General features: G+C 42.0%; 1 protein-coding gene across 5 annotated transcripts in view; it reads left to right on the plus strand.

Moving 5' to 3' along the window:
* Positions 1-20,305, plus strand: part of CELF4 (CUGBP Elav-like family member 4) — a 706,944-nt gene that overhangs the window by 607,308 nt on the left and 79,331 nt on the right. For all 5 annotated transcript variants that reach the window (XR_004305625.1, XR_001551883.2, XM_015848275.2 and 2 more), the window contains one exon: positions 14,262-14,405. Coding sequence is in view for 3 of the 5 variants with exons in the window: in XM_015848275.2 (XP_015703761.1) it covers positions 14,262-14,405 (144 nt within the window). In the remaining 2 variants the exon portion in view is untranslated. The remainder of the gene's footprint in view (positions 1-14,261; positions 14,406-20,305) is intronic.

Consider the following 20,305-nt stretch of genomic DNA (forward strand, 5'->3'; position numbering starts at 1 on the left):
AAGAAAGAAAGAAAGAAAGAAAGAAAGAAAGAAAGAAAGAAAGAAAGAAAGAAAGAAAGAAAGAAAGAAAGAAAGAAAGAAAGAAAGAAAGAAAAGAAAAAAAGAAAAGAAAAGAAAAAAGTGAAAAAATATGGGAATATGGCCTTTTCGTCAGTTTTTCATGGGACCATTATTCTTGTTCACTTATTTAATCAAATACTTGCTCTAGAATAACCGAACACCTGGTTCTTAAATAACCAAATCTGGGTATCCAAAAAGCGCTGCACTTTAACACTCACTAAACACATCCCAGACTCATAAATTTGAATGGTTTGACAAGTTTCCATGAATCAGCTGAACCTCAGCAGCACTCGGTGCACATTCTATCAGTTTGCAGAAAATGCAAGGAGAAAATTATGTTTTGACCTCTTTGTTTTGAGCTCAATTGTGTGACACTTCCTCACATTTCCCATGAGCTATTATCACGTACACAGACAGCTACCATGGCTCAACAGACTAGTGAGGACCTGTCGAAAGTCTTGACACTTCATCAAGACACTGAACACACAGTGCTTTTCACAAAGAGCCTCAAAACACTTCGGACACTTGGAAAGACATGGGCCAAATTCTGCAAGTGATCGCCGCTCTCATTTTCATGGTGCTTCGGGGTGTGCACGCAGCTTCATTCAGGGCTTGGGTGTTCACAGAGAAATGCAGCCACCTCGTGGTGAGATGGTGATGTAGGCCTCGTCCTTGGAAAGGAGGGGTGCATTGCTGCCATCTTCCTCCAGCTCCCCCTCCCATTTCTCTCACCATTAGGACTGGCCTCATTTGTCTGACTGCGATGCCAACTCAAAGTTGTTCCTGTGGTTCAGCCAATTTAAACGTCTCTTGCCTTGTCCTCGTGTACTACCAACGGGGCATCCATCATCATTCTTGTCAGGTCTCGAGCCGTTCATTCCTGCGGCAGACTCCTGTTTCTCCACAGCTGTCAGGATTATTGCTCTACTGTGACTTCCTGTTCACACAACATATGTTGCCTAATAGTTTCAAAAGGCAACTTTCTTTTATGAAAGTTTTTTTCTTTCTTTTTTTTTTTTTTTTTCTTTTTATTAACCTTTCCTTGGACAGGTGCCTGACTGTCATCCGTCACAAGCCCACTTCTCCATGCAAGGCTTTGTTTTCTCCTATGGGCCCAACAAGCAGGTATACAACTTTCAAATTTAAACACAAAGCAATTGCTTTGAGAAATAACTTTCCCAAAACCCCTTACTTCTGAGCAGGCCCGAAGTTCCTTCTGTATCTACCTGCCAAGAGTGCTTTATTTTTGGGTCTTTTTAAATTATATTGCCTATCAACTCATCGGCTTTAGAATAGTTTTATGCTTGACCTTCATGTCCTCCCTTGTGAGAGATCATCATTTTCATGTACTTCTGCATGTATTTTTAACTATAATTTGCCCTTTACCTTCAGCTGTGGTTACTCTGTCCTTTCCTGTATCTCTTCCTCACCTGTAAGGGGCACAAATGGGTCTCTTCCCTTGTTTCTCTTCACTTCTTCATCCAACTCTTGTCCTTAGCAGCCTTATTCACCAACGAGAATTCAGCTACCATTTCTGAAGTGACGGTTTGCAGATCTAACTTCTCTAGTGAAGAACTGACTCCTGTCCAAACTGAAATCTTGGCCTGTCTTTCCAGCATCTCCTACAGGATGGATGTCTAGCTGTCAGATCAAGCTCAGAATGTATAAAACAGAGCTCTTAAACTTTTCCTCACAAACTGTCTCCTCTCTCCTTCACCTCCATTTTCAATCACTGTGGACAACATTATCATCCTACCTGTCAGTCATGCTCCTACCTAGGCATCATCTTCAGCTCAGTTTTCTCTTTCTCTCCTTGTCTTCACATCCAGGCGACAGCCAATGTTGAAGAGTCATTCTGCACGACACATCTAAGATGTGGCCTTGTTCGCCCACCCACACAGAATAAACCCTTCTCCATGCATTATCACTCACACCAAAATTTCAGTAGTGTTTATGCTAGTACACAGGGCTAAATACTATACTACTTTTGCATATCTTTGACTATTTCATACCATAGTGCCTCAGAAATTCTAGTTGTTATGAATAGATTCTGTAAGGATAAAACAGTACAGTTCCCTTTCGTTAATTAAAACAGAAATCACTTTAAATAATTAAAATGAATATCTCCATAATGGCATTGGACTGAATACTTCAGGTTGGACTCGTCTTACCTAAGACATCTAAAAGTTTAGGAAGTATGAGCTTGTCATCTAAGTGCTTGTCATCTAAGTTTCTATTACAGTCAATAGAAACAGATACCTCTGGAGGTATTATATTTTAGAGAAACAGATTTTAAAACCTGTCAAACCAAAACCCACATAGAAGTGTGCTTTTCAGCTAATTCTAGGTGTCAGATTCCCATGGTCTCTCAGATCCAAAATAGTGGTTGCTGAAGTGCAACTGAGAATGAAAAAGGACCTTCACTACTTTAAAACAAAAGCAAACACACTTGCTTCGTGCAGATGACTGGAAGGACACAATGGCCTTTGTTCTCTGTGATGGACCCTTGCCACTTGAAGTCCTTCGGGTTCACTGCCACCTCCAAAGTAACCTTTCCAGAGCTAAAAGCTTTGGTAACTCTATCCCAAATCACACATCTACTAGTCAGATATTGATGCTGTTCATATGTCCTTCATGTCTAATGCAAAGGGAACTGAATCTTATTCTGGGTGTTTTCTGACCATTTAAAGGGACACCTGACAGTGGCCTTTCAGTGCCTGAAAGGGGGCTGAAAGGAAGAAGGAGACAAACTCTTTAGCAGGGTCTGTTGTGACAGAACAAGGGGAAATGGTTTCAAACTATAAGAGGGGAGATTTAGATTGAATATAAAGAAGTTTGTTACAGTAAGAGCATTTAGGAACTGGAACACATTGCCCAGAGTGGTGGAGGATGCCCAGTCCCTGGAGATATTCAGAGTCCGGCTGGAGGTTTCCTGGTTCACTGCAAGTTGGACTAGATGACCTTTAAGGGTTCGTTCCAACTCAAACAAGTCTATGATTCTATGATTCTAAAGCAAAATGGGAGTAAGAAACCAAACATGCCCTCATCTGTTTCCTCTGATACCTAATTATTTAGATGCCTTCTGAACTTGCCTAATGCTCCAACTCTCAGTATTATATTCATTCCGTATCTCTCTTATCCATGAATTTTGAGACTGTTAAGATCTCCAAAACAACGTAAGGTGGCTTCCACCATTACACAAGCTAGATACTATTTTGTTTTGCTATAAAAGTCTTTGCATCAGCTTCATGAAACCACAGTATTTCTTCTGCATCCAGGCAGTAGCATCCCAAGTCTATCTATGCCTGGCTGAAAATCTTCCATGAAAATTACGTTTTGGATGGAATCTTTGGTTTTGTGTAAAGAAAGAAAAATGTGAGACTTGGATACAAGCACTGAACAGATGTCTGCCTCACTGAGAAAGATTCAGATTAGCTGAACTTTTAAAAACAAAACAACAAAAAAAAAAAAGTATTGCAACCCAAAACTTTGCTAACTTGGGGACATCCATTTATATATTTTCTGTGCAGTTCATCAATGATCAACAGAAATAAGAAAACCAACTTCAAATCTCTGCTCAGTAGCCATCTGTATATAATCATGCAATTCTGGCTATGTTTTATTAGACTACAGACTAATTGGATATCTAATTATTGCATTTGTTGTTGGTTTTTTTTTAATCGATCAACAAAATACAAATGACAGTGTACCATCAACAAGGTTGGCTTTCACCTTGTGCCCACCACAGTCCTTCGAAGTGCTACCATGGCAATAAAATTGCCAATAAACACAATTAATAATCAGACTAAGAGGTTCTCTTATTTCTTTACACAGTGTAACCTTTCATACTGTTAGAGATTAACATTGATGTTTCTTTTTTAAACCTATTTAGTTCACGAAGCGAGAGTGATTTAAATATAAGATAATTTTTAAAATGCCCCAAGAAACAAGTGCAATTGTCCTCACGTAATGTGGCCCTGTTTCAGACTCATGGCAAATGGGGCATCAGCTGCCATCTTCCTTGTATGCTCAGGCCCCCAGCCAAAGAAACCAACCCTGGCTCACAATGATGACTGCTAATGTAATTGCTGTGCATTCCTAGAGAGCAGTTAAGGTTTTGCACAGCACTGTGAAGTTAACTTCAGACACAGCCCCATTATGGAAACTGGTTGAGCAGCTGTTTTCACCCCCATCAACACAGCAAAGGAATATTTAGGTGAATTAGGGATGGAAAAGCAGGCTGTAAGATTCTGCAGAAAGAGCACTGAGCAGGTGGAGGAAAGAAGGAAAATAGGCCTTCATGGGCATGATGAAGTTGTAGCCCAGGTGCCTCGCTTGCAGAGTGGCAGAGAAGCAGCTTTTATTATGCATGCATGCTGGCACCAAAGCGCTGAGTCGGCAGAATCTCCCTGGGAGGAGCAGCGTGGCGGCTCCGGTGAGTGGGGGGCCACAATGCTGTAGATCAGCTGAGGTATTTTTAACAATTATTTTGATATAAACAGCTCTGAACTTGAGGAGCTCCATGTAAATGGGAAGCAGTGGGGCTTGTAATTAGATTTGTGTACACTTTCATAAATTGCTGGGAAACATCAAAGCTGTGATAGAAGGCGGTGGTGCACTTTATTTCCTTCTTCTGTTCTTCTGTTAATTGAATGGTTGATGTGTGGATAGGAAGTGTTGGCTTCGCGGAGTACTATTTACAGACCCGCTGACAGCTGCACTGTGAAAATTAACAGGAACAGAGCAGCCTCTGTCACAGCTCTTCCCATGAGGGACTTGCTTCAAATTGGATCATTTCTTTCATAGGAGAAACTTTCCTTGTCTCTCCTCCCTTCTTTGCAAATACATGCACATGCAGCTGCACAATCCACTTCTCCCTCTAGGCTCGTGGCAGCCCTTAGTACTCAGAAGGAGGGTTTGTCTTTTCCACCGTTTGGGAGACCCCACTTAAACCTTGTAGCACATTCCACCTCCAACAAGACAAACCTTCAGGAAGTCGATAAAATTAGTTGCTTAAGTAAATCTAGGAGCTGAGTGGGCACAACCACGGCGCTGTGTTTGCATATCACGCCTCTACGGGGGTAAGCTCTTCACCTTCCTGAAAATTCTAGTTGATTTCTATTCCATACCAACTCTGTGGTGATTCATAACAACTGCTGCTGATGGAAATGTAGTTATCATTGGCCTTGCAAAGAATTTCACTGCGCTAGGCACCATAAAAACTGATTATGGAATACCCTCCACCCTTAGTGGCTTACCAACTAGGGTTGAGGCCAGGGTTGACATGATGAACATCAAAGTATTGTTTAAAACATAAAACTTTGGGATCATCTCTAATCTTATCATACACACTTCTCTTGCAGTTAATGGATAGAGACTGATCCCTCAGGGGGACATCTGTCTCTCTTATATAATTGATGATTTAGAATAGACACCAAAAATGGCTGCAGTTAGGTCATTTGTAAGGTCCCCTGAGGGCTGAGAGAAGTGAAAGAAGCAACAAGAGGCAGTACAGTGAAAACGAACAAGTCTAACACACAATTGACCTGTAGATTTAGCCAGTTTGTAGCAAAAATCATAGCAATTCTTGTTCCTAATCCTAGTAGATAGGTAATAACTGGTGGATGCAAATTTTTAAATCTACTTAAACCTGGAAAACATACAGTTAAGAACACCAAGCTTGAGAGTATCAGTTCACCACCTCATTACCCAGTGGCATCTTCAAAATATCTAGGTAACATAAACAGAACTCTAGACAAGTGCATAATACAAATAGACAGATAACTCCTGGAGAAAGTTGATGAGTCCAGCATGTAAAATGCTCCATATATTTTTTTACTGGATCTGCCTTAAACTTACTTACCCAGGGTCATAACATTTGGAGTGGGCTGTAATCAGTGTAAGTCCATCTCCTTCTCATATTAATAAAGAAGGCTGAAGTTTGATTTTACACTGATAATGCTGGAGGAATTGATGGAAAAGAGTGGAGATGCCAATTCAGATTGTTTGTTTGTTTGCTTATTTTTCTTTTTTCTCTTTATCTTCTGTCTTGTTAAAGAAAATGTACTCCAAGCAGTAGCTTTCTGTAACACTCTGACTGGCTTCCTTAACTTTGGGCCAGACACAACACACCCATTCCTATTATTAAAAATTAATAATGAATTAGGAGTCTGTTCATAACTCAGCATCAACAGACCTAGCCCTCCTTCCAGTAATGAATTGTTTCTACTAATAGGCTACCTAAACACTGTTTATAAAGTCATGTGTTGTCTGTTGGGATGAAACGAGACACCTAGTACCTGGATGCTAAATTGCAGTCATTCCTTCTACCAAAATGCAATGATTCCTGGTATCTCAGGCTGCTTTGCCTCAGGACGGCAGGTTCTGGCAACAGACAGACTAAAGTTGATAGACTATCCTACCCCACTGCTGCCACCAAGACAGCTGATTTCATATCCTTTGGGCCAGCAGTGTCCCAGTTAACATAATTTCCTTTAATAATTTCTATATAAAATAAAATCATAGGACTGCATTCCCTCCTCCTCCCTTATTCCATAAATGAGCTAATAAATCACAAGTTTCTGGGTCCCAGAATAGAAATCCAGGCAGTCCTGCTGCCTGACAGGGGGTATGAATCATACTGGCACTGAAGACAGCCTTTTGGGGCTGGAACACTCATCAGAGCTGCTTTTCTTCTCTGGTCACATCGCCGTAGCCACACAGGCATCTGGCAGGACAGTGAAGAGACCTGTGGGACGTGATGGGCTTCAATAGCCATTTCCCCCAGCCTTCCTTACTCTGTCTTCCTTCTGAATCACAGAATTCATTGCTTCCAAATGGGATGAGAGAGATAACTGCTCATGAGCTGCACAGCCTCACCTTAGACAAAGGAAGCTAATTGGCACCATAATGCCTCCTTATGGGTCCAAGGGAAGTTTGGAAATAAATCAACAGCTGCAGAAGTGGCTTGGGGAAAGCAAGAGCTGGATGATGCTGTAGTCCAGCGTTGGCCAAATCCTGATGCTACAGTGGCCCCTGGGAGGCTCACCACTCTTAACATTTGTTTGAGCTGGATGAGATTAGGGGCTGGGAGGAGGCTAAAATAACTCACAAGTGCTGACCTTTCTGGGAGATCAGAGCCATTTACATGGTGTAAAATGCTCCATACACATCAGGGAAATCCCCCATCTTCTGTAGGGTACTCCATCTTCCTGCAGTAAGGATATGCTCTTCACATCATGGAGAGGAAGGAAGGCACTCCTTCCTGCTCTGCCTGCTATGAAGAGAGGTTCATTCCTCCTCTGTCTGTCCTTCCTTTTTTTAAATTATTATTATTATTATTATTATTTTGTTTTGATTGGTTGGTTGGTTGGTTTTTTTGTTCTAACCTCATTTAAAGAATGGGACCGTCTGTTTTATTTAAGTGGTCTCTGGATCAACTTTAAATCGCTCTGAATGCTTCTGCATGTTATCCTTTAATCCACTTCCTTCCCAGCCCAGCTCAGAAGTGTGATCTGGACTGATAACATTCTTGTAAAGAAGGCAGGGAGACTGTAGTAATGGGCAGACTGCTATCCCTTTCAAAAACACAACCAATGTGAATTGATTCGGTATTTATTACCCAGACTGGTTATGCAAAGATCAGAATGAAATTTTAAAGGACAAAAATGCGTCTAGATCACAGCAATAGCTTTCAGATATGACCCTCAATCAAAATCAGCACAAATTCATAATTGGAAAGCATCTGATCGGACACTGATGTCTTTGCCTCAGGTATTCCCTGACAAGTGAGAACAGGCAAGGGAGTTTACCTGACTTCTCGTCCTAAAGGTCTATGTGGTTCTTGCAGAGAATAATGCTTGCTAAGTGTCATCCAGCAGAAAGAAGATAGGTTTCAGCCCTGGTGGTGTGGGAGGCAGTATAGGTGGGTTTTTCAGCATAAACCACCTTCTTGTCCCACCAAGCCTTACTGAGTATGCACCAGTTTACCTTGTAGTTTCAGGTGATCACCTCCTTCACCCCTGTAATGTATGGGTAATGCCTCCTTGCAAGCAGAGGTTTATATCAATAAATGACCCTACAGTTGTACAGTGCTTTGGGGTCTTCAGTTTAAATATGCTGCAATAATGCAAATTCTTCTATCAAACAACGTTCTTTACCGCTTCAACAGTCCAAAATGATACATCATGACTGTAATGCCCAGTTATATGCAGACTGTTTGCAACACAGCGCAGCTGCAGTGCTTTTCTGTGCCACTTGCACACTAGCATTGCATCTGAATATGATGATAGTGTGCTGAGACAATAGGCAGTTCACTTTGTGGCACTGGAATTATTCTACTCATTTTCTACTTTTTCTGTTGGAATCAAATGAGAGGTATTGTATCTTCTAGGTTGTCATCATTCCAACATTAGCTTTAATAGGATTCTATACTGCAGCTACCATACATTTTCTCAATAATAATAATAATATTTTATAAACAAACAAACAAACAAACAAACAACTATGGCAAGTCAATATTTTTCATTCCTAAAATATTTCCAGAGAACTACATATTCGTGAAGAGTGAGCTAAAAATGCAATCTCCTCCAAACAATGTTGCTCTTAGTGGAAAAGAGAAACTAACAAAATTTTCTTTTGAATTTGGCTTTGCTGTTGATTTTAGGTTTTTTTCCTTAAAATAGCAAAATCAAAAACAAATTAAAAAAATATTGCTTTTGTATTTCTAAATAGCGGGAAATAATTTCTAGTCTGCTGGTATTATAACACCTTAAGAAGGTAAATGATTCTATGATTACTTTCATCATCCAAAGACTGAGCTGAAAAATATAGAGCTGTTCAAGGAATTCAGCTTTGAAGTTTAGGTTGTTTGGGCATCTGGCTTTGATCTGAGGGTCGGACTAATACCTAGGTTATATATTGAGTTCTTTTTAATTAGAATTGGGTACAGTGTCACCAGGAGTCAATGATTCTGTTGCCCTGTGGAAAGCAATAACTTTAGCTGAGAGGGACACCTGCTAAATAGTGTATGGGCAAGTAAAACCTAAATCAAGCTTCCACTCCAAATAAATTACTGCTCTGGAGACCTGTGAAGGGAGGTACCTGCAGCAACTCGCTGCTAAGACATTGCATGAAGAATCCCCTCTACCAGGGGAGCAGCATTATCAAAGGGTCTGTCACTCCAGCTCTGGATTAATGCCTCCTTTCCCCACTCTGTCTTTGTCACTCTTGTCTCAAGTGTGTCTAAACCAGCTCTCAGGACCGTACAATGGAAATCGCTCCTAGTGACTGCTGTCCTACTCATCTTTCAGATGAGACACAAAATTGAAGCCCTGAGTACAGAAAAAGATAGCATATTTCACAAGCGGGAAGGGATGTTAGTCTTGGTCTTCTGGCCATCTTCCAGAGTGGGTAATTACATCTCTACCTAGCTCAAATTCCCTCCGCTCTACAGTTTTAATTGGACAGTAGTTTCTTTCTCACTTGTCTAAAATCCCATTTGGGGTCAAGACACTACTAGCTAATTCAACAGCTACTTTATTTCAGTAAAGCTACACAGACTTCCCCCCCCCCAAAAAAATCTAGTTTTGTTTTCAAACTTAGGACTCGTTTTACCAAATGTCCTGATCTGACAGAGCCCAAAACAAAGAAATCCTTCCTTGACTTTCAGCCTAACCCTGTGTGGAAATACCACCTTGAATGGCTTGATAAAGATCAACATCCTCCAAACTCTGCTTTGCAGTCATGAAAAGAATGCTAAGGCAAAATGTCCAACACAGAAATCCTATTCACGTGGTAAAACTTGCAATGATAGTTTGATTGCCCAACTGGGAAGTATCTAGCAGTATCTATTAATTTGAGTATTTTACCTGGTGCGCATGGCTGATGTTTTGGAAGGTACTTAATGATACCTGCACAATCAGAGCTTACAAGAGCTTTATTCACTGGAATTTTAATATAACAAGCCCTTTTCAATTTTCTTTGGCCCAAAACCTTTAAATGGCACCATTTGAGCCAACCATGAAATGAAAGTCCATTTCTATGAGATGGACATTCCTGCAGTAAAGTGCTTATGTGGAACCTCCATAGTATTGAGGTGTTTGCATGCCTACCTCCAGTAAGCCATTAATTAAGCTTAAAGAGAAATATGATCTGAATGGCTTTGGTGAATTTGGTCCAAATTCATCAGTTTTGCAAATAAAAGATGTCTAACCATTTCTAGAGGTAGGTAACCTGAGTCAGAAAAGACACGTAGGGCTGACAGGTAAAGAAGACTCAGGCAAACATTCTGCAAGGAAACATTTTCACAAAACTTCTCCTACGAATATTGTCCTAGGGAAAGCAGTGTTCCCTCTTGCTGTGCAGCATTATTTGGTCTGCTGAAAACATTGTAGACATTATGTGTACACTCTCCATTTGGAGAGCCATAACTAATGGGAACCAGTCCCAACAACCAAGGAAAAGATTTGCTTTTCCTTTGCCTTTAAATGAAATATCAATGGATGGATATTTTATTTTTAGTTGAATATGAAATTTCACAAGTGACCTGTCAAGTTCCCATTTTCAAGAATGACTTTATTTCACAAGTCAAGACAGGCTGGGAAATTAGTTTTTCCCACAGAGGACTCTGATTAGGGATTACAAAGTGAGTGTGGTGCAGGGTGATTTTTCCTCCATCTTTTTCCTCACCCTGCCAGCCTAGAGAACATCTGACTGCTGACTAAGGGGAGCAATTCATTACCGCACACGGGAGGGGGACAAGAAGTAAGATAGTCATATTAAGTAGAGTTGCTGGCCCAGGAGAAAATTGGGAAAGCATAATAATACTTAGCCCTTATATTATTCTTTTCATCAGTAGATATCAAAGCACTTGAAAAAGGAGTTTGATTTGATGGGAAAGGAGATAAATGACAAATCCAAGTAGCCTATTGCAGAGGTACCAGCAGGAATGCTCACTTTCATAATAGGCTCTTTTGACTGTGGCTCTGCAAGGCAGAGAAATAAACAGGTCTTTTCCTTGGTAAAATGCAGATTAACACAACTCTCAAAGTATATTTCAAGCAATGTTGACTTACCTACTGTAACTCTTATGGGGGTTGTGGAAATGTAGTGTCCAATACAAGAACTGGAATGCAAGGGAAAAGCTTCTGTATTACTGATAAATGACCAAGTAGACAGGACCTATTGCCTTTGTCAGCGGACAACAGCTGATTTACACAATGGTTTAACTGCTCGCGGAAGCAATAAATAGTCCACACGAAGGGCTCTGCAGTTTCTACTCTGGTTGAAAATTGGGCCCATTCTGTGATATTTCTAACGTTATCCAGTGGATTATGCGGAGTCACTGGAGTAGAAAGCAGTCTTCCAGCTCTGTTAGAAGAAAAGAATTGTTTGTCTCTGTTGCTAAAAGTCCTGCAATGCATGGCCTGATAGAGTTCACTGGCAGATTTCCTTCAGGCCATGTGGAAGGGCTGCACATGACAGATCAGATACAGTAAACATCAATCCCAAAGTTAATCTTCATATTCAAGAGCAGAGTCTCTATTGGCTACATGTCTTTAAATGCGTATGTGTGCATCTCATTGCAGCATGCTCTATAGAAGTGCTCCTTTTTCTACTCTTTGTAGCGTGCTGTAACTTGTTTCTGTTTGCCAATGGCCTTTCCACCCTGTGTTTATGATAGTGGTGTTCAAAGAGGCCCGAAGCCCTGCTGTGACAGGCAACCCAGAAAAACATCTCATAAGAGGCAGTCTTAGATCCCATTGGGTCAAACGGCTGCTGTGCAGTCACTACAACTCACATCAGGAGCAAAGAACACTCCAGGGGCAAGAACTTCATGTGGAGGTTACCGATATTTTCATGATGCCATCTACAATAATAGCTTGGCTTTCAAAAATGTGAGGGATCAGCAATTTCCTGAGGTATGTCTCCAGCCATAAGACTTCCAGAGCAAATAGAGATAGAAAGAAAAGGGAAGGGGAAAAAAAAAACCACCAACTTATTTATATTTCTCCATCCTGTTAACTAGAGAAGGTTCCATTTTCAAAACCCATATGCAGAGGTAAATACTTATTCCCCTTACTCAGTCCAAAAATCCTCCATGTTGCTTTGTGCTGACCGTGCTGCAGCTTTGCTGTACAGCAGCAGCTTTGAACAGCCCAATCTGCTGTGGACCATTGCCTCCCTCCAATACAGCTACAAATAGGTTTAAATCATTAGATTCAGGTTACCAAACAGTCTCTTGGATCACAGTTAATTAAATGAGTGTTGAAATCTAATTAAGGACTGGTCCAGGTGATAATTAGGAGGAAATGTATGCATTAAAATATTCATTTGTCGATGAGCTGCAATTAAGAGTGTGATTTGGGGAAGGATCGATAACTACATCATCTGATGTAAAAAAAAATAAAAAAAAAAAAATAATGAAAAGTTGCCCAGCCTTGAGCAGAAATGCAGAAAAATCTTGGCTGGCTTTCTTTTTCTTCTCCCTTCACCCCTGTGTTCTGTTTTGCTCTCATAATAACTTCTGAAGACTGCTCTCCACCCTTGAATAGCGCATTCATCTCTCCCTACCTTTGTTTTCCTGAAGCACTTCTTTCAGCCCCTTGTTCTTCACCACATTGTTCAAGTGGGTTATAGATTTATTAGAGAAAGAGTAACAGGTCAAAAAGAAAGATTCTGTGCCAATGAAAATCACTTCTTCCCGGAGCAGGTGGCTAATCCAGGGGAACATCGCTCATTGTGTGGCCTTAGATTGTTTTATGTTTCAGCAAGTTAATTCCTCAACCTGTTATTCATAACTGAGGATCTGGAGAGGCTACTGAATATGCAAAACTTGGACTTACATATATGTACGTCTGTAGCTGTAGTTTACTAAACTATTTACAGTTTGATACAGACCAGCTCTGTTTTCCCCGAGACTGTATGCAGGTACATAGATGTGTAGGTAAGAAAGTTAACTACACTCTCTGTGCAGCCCCACAGAATCCCACTCCACCAGACAAAAAAGGGCACTATGCCCTAGACCAGCTTTTCTGGCACAGAGCTGGTGTTCCCCCCATTGCCACAGCCAGAGGCTGAGCTGGCGATCTCCCTGCTGACTATATTTCCATCAGTGAATACCAGTGTGTCAAAAGGGAAGTGTACCATGGGAGCGCAGTGATTTCAGCTGCTCTTTTGTCAGTCTCCTGACAGCTCACCTGCCCATCTCCCCAGACCTGGTGGCAGCCCAGCTCCTGAGGCAACTGTCTGCCTGCTGTCAGGGCTGCTGCCAGATCCCCCTTCCCCGCATCTGTCTTCCCCCAGGGGGACCAGGGTGTAGGAAATCAAGCAACCCATGAAGTGAGGATGTCCTTGAAGCCAGCCAAAACAATATCAGTGCCTGCCTTCCTAGGCAGATCTATTTCTTCCCATCTCTAACTCCTACCAGAAGTTTGAGAGTTGCAGTTACTGTTCTTTCATCTCATTTTGAGAAGGTATGGGATTTTGTTCATTCCCAAAAGCTCTACATTTTTCACAGACTTCTGTATCCAGGTTCCATAATCATCAGTAGCTTTGCACTAGCACTGCCTGCAGACAGAACCCAAATATTGTGAACTGGCCTGGATTTAACAGTGCTGAATAGACACTGCTTGTTGATGGGACTTATGTCCTATGCAGCAAACTGATCCTTGCCTCTAAGAACAGGGCTTTCTCACTGAACATGGAGGTTGCAACACAGCACAGTATGGAAGGATGATTTGGCTCAGGGGTCTGGAATGCACAGAGCTAACAAAGTCCATCAAAGTAAGTCAGTTCAAAATCCCACAACATGCATCCATCAAAGACTTCTACTTTTTCCTGCACCAGTCCAAGTCCTCATCCACTGATGAGAGCTAACAGGCCAGAAGCTTTTCTAAAGGTTGAAAGAATAAGGCAACAGCTTTTGCAGAGACAGTATTTATAACAGCCTGCAAATGTGAACTTCGGAGGAAAGTAGGAACAGCTGGACTCAGCTGTTTTCCCTCCAGAGTCCTTCCCTTCCTATACTGTCAGCCTCTTGCAAAAGACCCCATCCAGTAGGCCAGAGAGGTTGTGTGGAAAAAACATCAGTGTCAGCAGGATCCTACACTACCAAATCTATGTGCGATATATGGATTGCATGAGCTGGTGTATATCTCCTGGCTAATTCTTTTCTGTATCTCTTGTTTTCTGTCCTGCAGGGAGCCTCTTCAAGCCTGGTGGTGAAGTTTGCAGATACAGACAAGGAGCGTACAATGAGGCGCATGCAGCAAATGGCAGGACAAATGGGCATGTTCAACCCCATGGCCATCCAGTTTGGAGCATATGGCGCCTATGCACAGGCAGTAAGTATTGACATTGGCTCTCTGCATGTTTACAGCAATAGGGAGAGCACCCAGATTGCACAAAAACACAAGTGAGCAGAGAGACAACTGACAAGCAGAGGAGGAACCATTAACCAGGCCTGTGCAAGACACTTCTTGTGGGATGATACACCGCTGACTCCTCAAAACAGTATGATTTAAGCACACTGGGAAAACACTTCAGCTATTTAAAACAGTGTTGTAATATCAGGTATCCATTCCTAACCTGTCCCCTGGACCTCTGGGACAACCCATGACTGAACAAGGAGCTGTGCTCTGGGCATAATTATGTATTTGATGCTTTTAGCATAGCTGGCTTTACTTAGGCTATAATTAACAGAGAGCCACAAGACAAGCAACTTGGTAACTTGGTCCCTTTGTCACATACTTCAGAGAAAAGCAGGGTGATACCTGCAGCAGGCAGATACAACACTATCAGGTGACTCTGGATACCTTTTCCAGCACAGATGATTAAACAGAAGCATTTGTAGGCAGCAAAAGTATACCTAGATGTTTCATCCATCTGGTGATAAAATATGACCCTCTTGTGCTCTGTACTGGAAATGTGAGCAAGAAACCCATTTTGAAAAATAATATCTTCCTTAATCAGAGAGACTTGCCTTAGGTAATACAGGTCCAATTCAGGAATCTCTCCAGTGTACCTGTAGTCCCTCTGCCACATTGATCACAGTGCCAAGCTGTGTTGTCTGTATATTTAATCCTCATAAACTGGCATCATGGATTTCCCATCCCATCCACACTTTCTCTCTCTTTTTTTTTTTAAATAGAGATCCTACAAATATCCATCATTTCTTGAGTGCCATGTGCTGCTTTGCTGAGCACTTGGTACAGCTCAGCGTAGCCCTCATGTGGGCCATGAACAAACATGAGGACATACTTAGGGAGCTTCACAGATGCTCCCACTCTCCTGTTACTACTCTGGACCTTTTTAATTCTCTCATTAAGCAATTTCATTTTTTTTCCTTCTATTTTTTTCCCTGTTCATTTTGTTATTCTCAAAGACAATAGAGGCCTCAGCTGCCTCTTCCTTGGTTCCCTGCTCTCCTCCTCACAGTCTGAAGAGCTATCCCTTCCCTATCTCAGCTGTGTTCAACTGCCCTCCAATCTGGGCAAGGCTGTAGGAAGGGGAAAAAGACAGTAAATCCCAAATGAGCCCTGGCCAGTGGCCAGCAGCCTGTCAGGTGGGTGCAGCACTTGCTCCCCCATGTACCAAGGGAATAAACAGGAGGGGAACTCATGGGCAGCTGAGGATACACATCTGCAGAGGCTGTCAGGCAGAAGATCTGACTGCAGAATTACACTACAGGCATTGATCAGGCAGCTGGAAAGGTAATAAGGACACTGCTGTCCTCGTACTCTGGACATCTCCTCTTAACTGCGCTCTTAGCTACATTCATTTTTAATCTAGAGTAATTATTATAATTGCCGTTATAAAAGAGTCAGCCCAGAGTTATAGGGATACAAAAGAGGATGAGGTCTGCACCTTTATACCACAAAAGTTCTTCCCTCTATTTCTCACTAGGCAATACAGGACATTTTGAGGATAGGTGCTTGAGTGAGGTTTTATCTCTGAAGAAAGACTGAGAGCAATTCCTGGGTCAGCTCCTGCTTCCCTTGAAACCAATGAATATTTTTCCTATTGATTTCTGTAAAAACAGTACTGGACCCATATTCTTTTGTTTTTATTCTTTATTCTTTTTTTTTTTTTTTTTTTTTTTTTTTTTTTTTTTTTTTTTTTTTTTTTTTTTTTCCTGCTGGCGAGTATGCAAATAAGGGGGAAAGAATAAATTTCAGATCTTGGACCATTGGATATGACAAGCTAGTGATACCAATTACCCTGGGGACTTCAGAGCTTTCTAAATGATGGGATCACATTTCTTTGTGGTGCCTGTACACCCAGAGCGTGCTCAGATGCTGTCTCTCAATCAGCATCCCTATCTATGTCTCTCCCTATCTGCTTCATCTCAGAGTCTCACACGAAAGGAAAGGAAGGGAGAGCCGAGGCTGTGTGACGTTCCCTCGGTCCCGATTAATCCACCTTGGACTGCTGGCTCTTAGATATCAGGATGATTGGCACCTTGTAAATGCCAGCAGGAGATGGAGAGATCGATAGTGAGAGAGTGACTGGGGGAGGTGGGGGGCAGTTTTATTCAGCCCAAACTGAAGTTTAAAAGCTAAGGCAAGTCAAGAAAAGGGAAAATGAAACTGAAAACACAAGTGCAGGGCAGTGGTGACAGCTGATGCCACTGCCACCAGCAACTCGAGTGACCTTGGGGGAGTCATTTGACTTCCTAGACTTATGTCCCCATCTACAAGTGAAGAAGATGACCAGATTTGTTTATTTTCCAGTCTCCCTCAGGGACATGGCTCCCTCTCATGCCATTCCTCCCTTTTCACACACAGACCTGATGACAGGGCAAATTTAAGAACTGCTTCAGTGCTTCACAGTATAGCCAGGAATACCATGAGACATAGGCTTTCTGAATTGTAGTCTTACCATGTCCTCCCAGATATCCCACTGCAGTCCAGCAGTGACTGACATCACCATAAAAGAGTTCCCAAGCAGTCCTACTGCTGGTTAACAAACAGTTTCTAATGGCCATACCCATGGAGGAGGTTGCATTGTCCCAGGGTACTGGGCACCTCCCCAGAGAGGCACCCTCTGCCCATTCACATCACTGGGGCTGAATTAGCTCATACAAAAAGGTTTCCATGTGTCAGAGTGACCAGTGCAGCAGAAACCCTCATGGTGCAGTTGTCTGAGATATTACCAGGCAGCTCTGGATTTACAAATTAAGCAGCATCGCTGGGGAGAAGTGGCAGGGGTCTCAGTCCATCAGTATTTGACTGACAGTTGTTAGTGTGCTACCAAGACTGTTCTGGACCCAAGCTCCTCTCTAAGTTCCTTCTTTTGCAGCTCAGCAAATGGCCATGTCATGGTTCACTCCCCACTGCTGCTCTTTGCCAAGCCCCAGATTAAGCAACCTTAACCTTGATAGCAGCAACGGCCTTATGTCAGCCACACCACTAGTCCTCAGGTTCAGCAGCCATATGGCCTCAGCTTCAGATACAACAGAATCAGGAAGGAAAGGGGATTCTCCTCTTCTCTATGTGTGTTTTTTTGCCTCCCCATCATGTACCACCTGGAAGAAAAAAACAAAAACCCACAACCAACAGGACAAAGCTTGGCAGGAACTTCGTGAGCTGTTTCAGTAATGCAGAAAGTCACACCAGACCCAGCTCACCTCTTCTGTATGCAGCTCAGAGCAAGTCAGCTTTCATGGCTCCCCAAAGCTCCCAGAGCCCCTTTACTAATTTGTTTCAGTTTGTTTGGGTTGTTTTTTATCCCCCAGCAATATCTTCACATATTCATCTAGCTTCTCTTTTTTTTTATGAGGCAATTAATTATTTTAGCTCACTTTTGTTTAGGGCACCAGCCCTTTTTATGTCATATTACTGTGGATCGACATCAGCTGGGTGTAGGTAACTGTTTCTGTAGTCTCAGTGAGGCCACAGGTCTGAACTCAGCCTGTGGAAGAGGCTGATGCTGACTGGCACCAGCTTTGCTCTGATGCCAGATGAGGCACATTCTCCAACTGGCACAGAGCATCTTCTCAGACTCCATAAGGTGGCCAAGCCTGAAATCATGAGCAGTTAAAATAAAACCAGACTATGAATTGTAGTCGTATAGTCCAAGCCCAAATATGCACCAGTGGCAAAAGTTCCTCCAACTCTTCTTTCTGTGAAGGAAATAGCGAGAACTTAGCAGCTGTCTTCAGTCACTGTTGATCCACCATGAACAAAAGGAAACATGCAGAGACCAAAAAGGGTCGGGGAGATGGGAACAGAGAAGAGAACACCAAGAACAAAGGAAGGAGCCTTGGAAAATGACAGATAATGTATAAATTATTTAATTTTTAAATTATTTAAAATAAGATCAAAGTCATAAATCAAGTTTACATAAAAAATGGGGTGGGAGTGTTAGCCACAGTCTCCTGGCCAAATTCCAGCTGTGGAACTGATTGCTTCCTGCAGCAGGGGACAGGCAGAGATTCAGTGAGTGGAAATGGACAAACTGGGGACAGGGGAAGCACAGATAATAGTAACATTTGCTCTTTGGCCTGGAACAAATCCTTTTCCTTCAGTAAATCCTAGCTCCCCTCACTCTGAAAAAGTGCAAATGGCTGCAGCTCCTGAACTGCAGACAGCAACTGCAAGGAATCTGGGCACATCCAGCACAGTGCTTACCTCAGGGCAGTGTGGCAGTAGTCATCCTGTGATGCTGTCCATTACAGCCCAGCCGCCCACCTCAATCACCCTGCCCCAGCTCCCAGGGAAATGAAAGGGCATTCTCATGAATGATCTGAGGAGGTGCTGGAGGGAAGAATCATTTTTTGGACATTTTTTTAATTCATGGTGTAAAATTAATTTGTAAAGATGTTTAAATGAAATCATCTAGCCCTTAAAAAACATGGAAAAATTACTTTGCATAGACGGACAATCTTCTATGTATAATTGTTATTACATTTCAGTGACCAAAATAGGGTCATATGTTTGGTAAATACTGCCAGTTATGCAAACCAGTTATTCTGATTCATTCCAGAAGAGGAAGCTATTTTGAACCCACAGTACTTTGTAGCAGGATGAATACTTCATATCTGATTGTCATTTCCCTGGTAATTCAGATAAATTGAGCAGCAGGGAATGAACCATGGCATGGCCATTTGCAGATTTGGGCTGCATGTACTTTTATATTTTGTTCAGTTTCTTTCTTTTTCCATGGTTCTCTGAAGTTACAAATCCAAACCATTGTGTATCAGTATGAAAAACACTAAGACATGTGAATCCAGATGTTGCACTTTTTTTTTGTTTGGTTGGTTTTATCTTAATAAAATTTAAATATATATATTTTTTTTCTGGAAATAAATTTTTAAAAGGCAGGACCCTTCTGAACTTTCTCAGAATATCTGAAGTTTGCTTGAGGGCTTCCAGATGTTTTTCCAAAGACCAGATAGATAAAGAAGTCGTGGATTTATCAGTTCTGTGATTTCACCAAATATGAGCCTTCTTACTGCTTGATTGATCGCTTTATTTACCTCTTTCTATCACAGGGATATCATAAGGATTAATTAGCTAAGTGTTTGTATAGATCATTAGAGGTGAGAAGCGTAGGATGCTGTTATTACTTTTATTATTATTACAGAATGAAGAATATGAAAAGTCAGACAAAATGTCAGGTGATTCAGAGGCAGGGAAAGAAAAAAAAAATAAAGAGAGAAGGTCATCAGATCATTCAGAGAAAGCCTTTGCCAAGGGAAATGATCATGCTACTTCAACTACAGTATTTCACAAATAATCCTTCTTCTCCCCTACCTTCAGCTTCACATTTGTATCTTTTAGGGTCTGGGTAAGGTTGAATTGAGCATCCTTGTGCTATCACTGGAAGGAGCTTTTGGCCTTGAGGAAGTCATCTCATCTCTCCATGCATATGTGGCTCCTGTAGAGAAGGGATGATTTTCCTTAAGTAAGCGCAGCTGCACAGCCCTCCTGACTAACAGGCACTCAAGCCAGAGGTGGCATTCTCATACCCACCACCACCTCTGACCACACACCTCCATACATTCCTCTAGACTGATATTGACCATGCAAGGGCCCACTTCTGGACGGAAGCTGGAAGCACGCACTTTGTTTCTGTGCTGCGTGTTTAATGTTCTACTGATGTCCAAGAGCTTATGCTAAGCGGTGTCAGGCATCTGTCTGTCCTGGGGCACAGGTTGCAGCAGAGACTGAGAGACTGCCACACTTGTTAGCACTGGTCACCTCTTGCTTTGGTGCAGCTGTGCTGCCACACTACATCCTTC

Source organism: Coturnix japonica, chromosome Z, assembly GCF_001577835.2.
Source record: "Coturnix japonica isolate 7356 chromosome Z, Coturnix japonica 2.1, whole genome shotgun sequence".
Taxonomy (NCBI): Eukaryota; Metazoa; Chordata; class Aves; order Galliformes; family Phasianidae; genus Coturnix; species Coturnix japonica.